This window comes from Triticum aestivum, chromosome 3D, assembly GCF_018294505.1.
Source record: "Triticum aestivum cultivar Chinese Spring chromosome 3D, IWGSC CS RefSeq v2.1, whole genome shotgun sequence".
NCBI classification, from domain to species: domain Eukaryota; kingdom Viridiplantae; phylum Streptophyta; class Magnoliopsida; order Poales; family Poaceae; genus Triticum; species Triticum aestivum.
In genome coordinates, this window is record NC_057802.1 from 359,529,138 (window position 1) to 359,537,368 (window position 8,231).

At 56.6% G+C, this 8,231-nt stretch overlaps 1 protein-coding gene and 1 pseudogene across 1 annotated transcript; one reads left to right on the plus strand and one right to left on the minus strand.

Moving 5' to 3' along the window:
* Nucleotides 1–1,069: 1,069 nt before the first annotated feature.
* Nucleotides 1,070–2,495, plus strand: LOC123076297 (mitogen-activated protein kinase kinase kinase 17). The gene is made up of 2 exons (XM_044498622.1): nucleotides 1,070–2,406; nucleotides 2,492–2,495. Exons 1-2 carry the CDS (start codon nucleotides 1,112–1,114, stop codon nucleotides 2,493–2,495), a joined length of 1,299 nt encoding a protein of 432 aa, XP_044354557.1. The 5' UTR covers nucleotides 1,070–1,111.
* Nucleotides 2,496–5,492: 2,997 nt separating this feature from the next.
* On the minus strand, nucleotides 5,493–6,404 carry LOC123074661 (uncharacterized; annotated as a pseudogene).
* Between the last annotated feature and the right edge of the window lie 1,827 nt (nucleotides 6,405–8,231).

The window sequence follows — 8,231 nt, forward strand, 5'->3', positions numbered from 1 at the left end:
TGACGTGCTGGTGAACCAAATGAAATGGACAAAGCCTCGCAAAAAAAAATGAAATGGACAAAGAGAGAAACTGAAGCGTGCACACTTTTTTGGGTTACTCAACCGTACCTCTGCATGTGCTTGCCTAAACGGCGTGACGGCAGGAACGATGGACAAGTAACTAACCCTCCATCAGCTTCAGCCGAACTCCCTCACATGGCTGTGCTGTCCAAAGATCAGTCAGGGCTTAAACCGACCGAAAATGGTCGGATGTTCTGGCGAGGTGCCCATGGCCGCCGAACGAAACGTGCCTCTAGGAAACGGCGATGGACTGGATGATGATGGACGTGTCTTGCTCTTCTTCTGAGACATCTCCACGTTGTACTGCAAAGCCTAACGAGAGAAATGTCCAAGGCGAGACTGGGACGTAACCTCGAGGCACATAGCTAACACGACGCATCAAGGAGGCCTTATCGGTTAGGCTCGGCTCCGGAGCACGTCACGTGGAGAGCCAAAATGACAGTCCACCCAGATACTTACTGAAGCAAGTAAGCAACGCTAGTATATATCCACTATTTTATTTTATAAATAGTATAGTACTCCCTCTATAAACTAATATAAGAGCGTTTAGATCATTAAAGTAGTAATCTAAACGTTTTTATATTAGTTTACGGAGGGAGTAGTTATTATCCATTGGGTTACTGCATACAATGATCATCGTATACGTCGACAATGATCATGTTGCATCACGTGACGTCCACAATTCAATTCAGGCGCCGATGCACCTACCCCTGAAGCCGATCCAGATCCACCAAACGAAAAGGCAGCAGAAAAACGACGGGAGAAGGCGCGCCAAAAATACCATGACCAAAATAAGACCCCCCACGTTCGTTACACCTTCCTTTGCAGCCGGAGAGGAGAAGGCTTTTCATTTCTAGCAGCAGCCGCGCACAGAAACGCTGCGAGCTCCATTCTCGCACGTGTTCCTTCCGCGCACCCAACCCATGCCGGTCTCTTCCTCGTCGCACGCCACTCCGCACATATAAATACACCTCGCGCACCATCCCTCCATCCTCCCATCGCATACAAAGTCAGCTCAGAACCAATCCAGCCGGAACGCCGACGACCAACGATGGATGTCGCCGTGGCGAAGCAACTCAGGCGGATCCGCACGCTGGGACGCGGCGCGTCCGGCGCCGTCGTGTGGCTTGCGTCCGACGAAGCCTCCGGAGAGCTCCTGGCCGTCAAGTCCGCCGGCGCCGGTGGCGCGGCGCAGCTGGAGCGCGAGGGCAGCGTGCTCACCGGGCTCTGCTCGCCGCACATCATCCCCTGCCTCGGCTCCCGCGCCGCGGAGTGCGGCGAGTACCAGCTCTTCCTCGAGTTCGCGCCCGGCGGCTCGCTCGCGGATGAGGCCGCCAGGAGCGGGGGCTGCCTCCCGGAGCCCGCCATCCGGGCGTACGCAGGGGACGTGGCCAGGGGGCTGGAGTACCTCCATGCGAGGTCGCTGGTCCACGGGGACGTGAAGGCACGGAACGTGGTGATCGGCGGCGACGGCCGCGCCAGGCTGACGGACTTCGGCTGCGCGAGGGCCGTGGACTCCCTGCTCCCGATGGGCGGCACGCCCGCGTTCATGGCGCCCGAGGTCGCGCGCGTCGAGGAGCAGGGGCCGGCGTCCGACGTGTGGGCGCTCGGCTGCACCGTCGTCGAGATGGCCACTGGCCGCGCGCCATGGAGCGACATGAACGATCTGCTCGCGGCCGTGCACCGGATCGGGTACACGGCCGCCGTGCCGGAGGTGCCGGGGTGGCTCTCGGCGGAGGCCAAGGACTTCTTGGACGGATGCTTCAGGAGACAGCCCAGCGACCGGTCCACGGCAGCGCAGCTCTTGGATCACCCATTCGTTGCTTCCGCCGCTGCCGCCGGCGACTATAAGGCTGCGCCGGCGAAGCAACAATACACGTCTCCCAAGAGCACACTGCAGGACGCACTCTGGGACTCGGACACCGACGACGAGGCGGACGAGATGTCGGCGACGCCGGCCGAGAGGATCGGGGCATTGGCCTGCGGCAACTCGGCCCTGCCGGACTGGGACTCGGACGACGGCTGGATCGACGTGTGCGACGAGGTCCACAGAGTCCCCGACTCGCCGCCGGCCGACGCGGGTTACGACCTCGTTTGGCCCGAAGAATCTGACGCAGAGCGCGAGCCGTTCGCGGTTGCTGCTGACGACAGCAACGACATCCCGCGCAATGCAGTGGTGACCGACTCCTCCATTTGGCAGGACAGTTACGTGCGCCCTGTGCATTTAGGCAGCTGTAGAAATCAATTTCACCCGTTTCAGTCTGACGGGGATGAAAACTTGAGATTTGATCGTCGTTGTAACAAAGACAGAGTAATGGAATTCATTTTTTTGCTCAAAATCTCAAAGTCTGCGACCAGCCATCTCTCTGCTACATTCCTCGTGTGCGTATGCTTTTCGTTACAGATCCGAGCATGCTCTTTTTTTTTGCAGGTGACAGATCCGAGCATGTGACGTGAGGGTTCGAGATTCAGTTACTTGAAGCGACATGCGAGTGACGTCGAGATCATAGCTCCTGTGTTCCAGCCAACCTGGATCGTATTTGTTCACTGAGGGCGTGTTTGGTTGCAGTTTACGACAGTAGTTGCATTGCATGTCCATCTTTAGTCAGCCTAGTTTTTGAAATGCATATGCAGCAGATGCAACTTATTTGATTGCCTGCATCGTATGGAGGGGTACTTACCTCCATGTTGTTTGATTGCCGTTTTTGTGCTTATGGTGTGAGCAGATGCAAACTTCAGCTGTTTGGTTGCAAACAACATTTGTGTTCTACTCACCCCATTCAAATGTGGTGGCCTTACCACCACATGATCATCACAATAGCAAGATCAAACAAAGCAAGTACCCAAATGAAATCAAACACAACAAGTAAGAAAATGACAGCAAACTATTTAACTACATAGTATAAGTCTAGATTAACAGCAGGGGCATCCTCCTTCCCTGCTCCAAGCCAGGTGCTGCTCCTGGCCAAAATATGAACAAGTTTTCAACACAAGTCTCGCCACACACCAAAAGTTCAACACTAACACCTTACTTAACTTAACTACATAGCATGCTCGATGTTACCAACGCAATTGTGCCTGCTGCAACGAAACCTGCACATGACCGAGGAGTCGTGGTTAGATCTGAACCTTTAGTCCGAGTCCTGAGATGCGCACAACGACGAGGTCACCGGGGACGATCCGGTGGCGGCGGCAGAAGTAGTTCCAGCCCCGGGCAAGCACCATGTGCCCCTCAAAGTTCTGGACCTGCACCTAGAACATGCACCGCTTGTTCGCCGACAGTCTGACTACGCGCGGGAGCCGCTTGATGACCAGCCAGGTGTTCATCACCTCCACGAACTTGCGAGGGACGACGAGCATGGCGAGGTCCTCGTTGTCCTTGATCTACTGGTAGAAGCACAGCGGCTCCCTGCCCCCCTCCTCGTGGCCCTGCCTCGGAGATCGTCCCCTTAAACGAGGCAGGCTCATGAAGGCTATCCTGCCAGGCAGGTCCACTGTCCCGAGCCACCTGTTAGTGGGGATGAAATCCTCGGCGCCCTCAGCTCCGGCCACCACCTGAGCTCCTCCTCCCGCCACATCCCAGTCAGTCTTCAATATCTTGTCAGGTAAGATGACAAGTATTAGTGCACAAACTCTTTGCAAAATGGCATTGATCAGAGACATTTGCCCAAGAGCAAATGCCACTGATCAGTGCACAAACTCTTTAAGCAAATGCCACTTATCAATGGCACTTGCTATTAGGCAAATGCCACTCATCAGTGCACTTGCCCAACAGCAAGTGCCATTCAACACAAACCCTAGCTTGAACATGTATGCTAGCAATATGAACAACAACATGAACATGATCCTAGCATGAACATGAACATGCCATTTGCATGAACACACATCCTAGCAAGACCCTACCATGAACACACATCCTAGAAAAGCACACTACCATTGGGGATTCTAGCATGAACACAGCTACTAGCATGAACACAGATCCAGTGGCACAAGAAAATTATCTTAGGACACACACTGTACAAAACAAGAACAGATCAGTCTGATTGGATTTGATTGGGATCGCATCCAATCGGATCTGCTAGAATCCTATCTAATCCTATCGAATCCACTTACTACTAGCACATGCCTAAGAAATAAACCCCTAATCTACATCTACGAGGAAGCATTGAGAGGTGTTGACTCACCGGAGCACGCGCAGCTGCAGCGAACCGAGGCCGGGGTGTAAACCCCGACGGGAAGGAGAGAGGTGGCGGAGCAGAGGAGGAGCCGGCCCTGGCGACGGCTTGCGGCATCGGCCCCGTGCTCATCGCCATGCCGGAGGTCGACGAGGATGGCCCGCCGACAGGAGAAAACCCTTGGACGGGGGTCAAGAAAACCCCCTGCCCAATGGGGTCCCAAAAATCGCCGGCTCCGTCGACGGCGCCGGCGCCGAGCCCAAGACCACGAGGTCCGGAATCCGCGGTGGAGCAGGAAGGGCCGGAACGGCCGACACCGCATTGGCCGGCGCTCGTGGTGGCCGCAGCAAATGGGGGACGGCGCTCGCAGCGCCGACGCCAGGTCCCTGCCCGAGTTCTGCGGCCCGGACACCCAGCGCTCCTGGATGCTGGCGATGCGCTGGTCGACGGGGGTCAGAGGGCGGTGCGGCGGTGGGCGAGGCGGAGCCATCGGAGGAGAGGAGAGGGAGGGGCGGTGAGGGAGAGAGGGAGCGGTGGGAACAGTGCGATTGGGCGGTGACAGGAGAGTGGGGGCGAGTTATGAGACGTCCCCTCCGTCTCCAGCGCTGCCCGAGGCGTGCAACTGCCTTGCATGTGTGGCCGCGCCCAGCCAGGCTCGCGAGAACTGCCGATTCTGCAGTTTCCGCCGGGCCAGGCTGCGGGCTGCTTTAAGGTCCGTGCGGGTCTCAAACCGCATGCAGTCCAGGCAACCAAACAGGCCGCGTACATCCCGCACGGGCCTGGTTGGGCTGCATGCGGGCAACCAAACACGCCCTGATAGGAGCTAGCGATCCAGCGAAATCCATATGTTTTTATTTTTGAAACAGGGCAAAAGATTTGCCACTTTCATTCATTAAGCAGAAGAGAGTTGCCCGGTTAATTAACGGAAACCCGGGCGAAAACCGTTACAACACATGCCCTCAACAGGGCACCATCAACACATGCCGGCCCCAGGGCCGCGCTCCAGCCGAGCCGCCGGCTCCGTCACCCAAGCAACCCGTAGCTGACACCCTACAACCAAGACCGAAGCCGCCGCTCCGGCATCCACGCCGACCCCGAGGCCGCGCACCAGGCGAGCCGCCTGCTCTGCTGCCCGAGCAACCGGAGCCGACACCCTACAACCATCTCCGGAGCCGCCGCTCCGACGTACAGACAGAAAACCCACACGCCGACCCCGAGGCCGCGCACCAAGCGAGCCGTCAGCTTCGTCACCCGAGCAACCGGAGCCGACACCCAACCACCGTATCCGGAGCCGCCGCTCCGACATCCACGCCGACCCCGAGGCCGCGCACCAGGCTGGCCAACGACACTGCCACCCGTGTGACCAATGCCGACACCCCTCCATGACGACGAGATCAGGAGCCGCCGCTTCGATTTCCACGCCAGCCCCGAGGCCGCGCACCACCCGAGCCGATGACTCTCCCAGGCCAAGACCACTCCAGAACGATGCCTCCAAGAAGGACCGCGACACCGGAGCGCCGTCATCATCTGCTCCAAGAACCTGGAGCAAGGGTTTCGCCCGGAGTGTGAGAGAAGAGGTCGAAGGCCCTCGAACGACGACGCCTCCAAGAAGGTGTGCGGCGCCCATAGGCGTCGCTGCCGCTGGCTTCGGCCAAGGCAGGAGCAAGGCTTTCGCCCCGAGCAGCCAAAGGAAGCCCTTCCCTCGAACCGGCACCACGCGAGCCACCGCCCGCCTGAACCACCACCTACCACCAGAGCCAGGAGCCGCTGATCAGAACAGCCCCGCCGTCGGCACCTGCACCACATAGAGCCGCCGACTAGGCTGCCCCATCACCACCGCAGGAGCCAGAACCAGCCACGTCTGGTCAGATCTGGCGCCCCACGCAGCAGTCAACCCACCGGCCAGCACCAAGCGTCCTTGACACGACCGAGGGCCGACGCACTGCCGCAGAGTACCGGCGCCCCGAGCTCCAGCCGTGGCGCTACCCACGTAGCCACCACGGCCGCCGTCGCCGAAGAAGAGGTCCGGGGCCGCCGCCCCGGCATCCGAGCACCACACGCCAACAAGCCCTCCGACTCCGTCCCGCCGGAGCAGCAGCAACAGCAGCACATCCCCGCACCACGGCGACCTCCAGGTAGCAAGACCTCATCGCACACGCAGAGGCAGATCCACCCTGGTTGCCAAGATCCTACTGCCGCGCTGCTCCTCCACACGGACCTCCAGATCCACGCTGCTCCTCCACACGGACCTCCAGATCCACACCAGACCGCGCCAGAGCCGAGCGAGCCCACGCGATGCAGCTCGTCCGCGCCCACCAGGTGCAACTTCTCCGCGTCCGCCTGATGCAGCTCCTTTGTGCCGCCTCGCCGCTGCCACGACTCTGCCAGCCACGGCCGCAACCTCGAGCCCCTCTACCGCCGGTGCGCGCGGCCCCTGGAGCACATCCCACTACCAGTGCTCAAGGCCACCAGATCCGCCACCGCACCGTAAAACGGCCCCACCGCCGCCGACGCCTCCCGGGCTTTGCCCGGCAGCGCCCTCCGGCGGCGGTGAGGGGAGAGGAGGAGGGGGGAGGGTGAGGGGAGAGGAGGAGGGGGGAGGGCCCTAGCCGGCCAGCTTTGGGGCGCTCCGGTGCGGCTGTGGTGCCGCACGGGAGCGGGCGTGTTTTCTAGAGTGTGCCGTCCTTCACGATTTGGATGTAAGGATAGGCGGATTTGTTTTTCTCCGGCCAGCCTTGCGTACATAATAGTGGAATATTTCTCGTTTCCATGTGTCAGTTTCTTCATTATTGGAGCACACCCTGTTTCAAAAAATTATTGGAGCACACGGCTTCGCTATGCGGTGCATCATCATGGCGCCATTTTGAAGCCGAGCGGATGCAATTTACGTAATTAGTACCAGCTAGCGGAGTCGTGGCGGCACGCTCCACCCGTGGTGGAGCCCGTGCATGCATCTATATTGTTTTATTATTATTTTAAAATAAGAAAAGGGATGGAAGTAGGTTTGAGGTCGAGCTGGTCGCGTAGAAGTCCTTATACTGTTTGGTCCTTTACATCAAGATGGCGTACAAACAACCGAGCAAGAAACATAACCAATTCATGTACATGAAAACTCAAAGACTTGCATTATAGTTCTAAAAACCTAAGAACGGAATCCAATAAAACTAACAAAAACAAAAGCCGTGCAAATGATATAGGAGGTATGTAATCATGCATTTTTACACTACTAGCAATTCTCTCAACATGCAACCTATCCAACTCAGCATCCTGCCACATCATCAATTATTTTTCCCATTTAACTGATTTAGTGGCTATATTTTCAGACTTAAGCTACCACTGAAGCCCAATGGCCTCGACTCGCAACCGGAGAAAAGCCCAAACGTCATGCTTAGAAGAAGAACAACCGTCCTGCCCCCACCCCCTCCATGCTTTCCGTTCATCCTCTCCTCTCCTCTCTCTCCTTAAATAAAGGATCAGTCTTTTCCGTTCCCCCCTGCAATAGTGCGCCACCGAAGAAGAGATCTCCCGTCTCCGTGTGCGTCCTCTAATTGGAAGTCATTTTAATGTTATGTACAATTAGACTATATGGTATGCTAATGTATATCTACATGTACTTCTATTATTGATATTATGTTTGAATTATATTTATTAATATTCAGTCCAAATTGTTTGCACGATGAATGCCGCAGCAATGCACGAGGTATCATCTAGTTGAATAAGAAGTTCCATGATGGTCCCTCCACCCCTCCCCCCCCCCCCAATCAAAAGGAGCAAACATGTTCCGTTTCCAGCGCCTACATTCAGATTGATTACCTTCCCTTTGCATGAATAGAATGAAACAATGGTAATATTTCCCACAGAGCCTGTTAGTTTTTAAATTGGATAAACAAAAGAAGAGAAGGACCAGCATGTATCTAAGACAAAGTGTACTTGTTGCTTCTCTCTTGTCCTAGTTATTGTTGTTACTTCATCCAAAGAGTTTGAATGATTACTGAT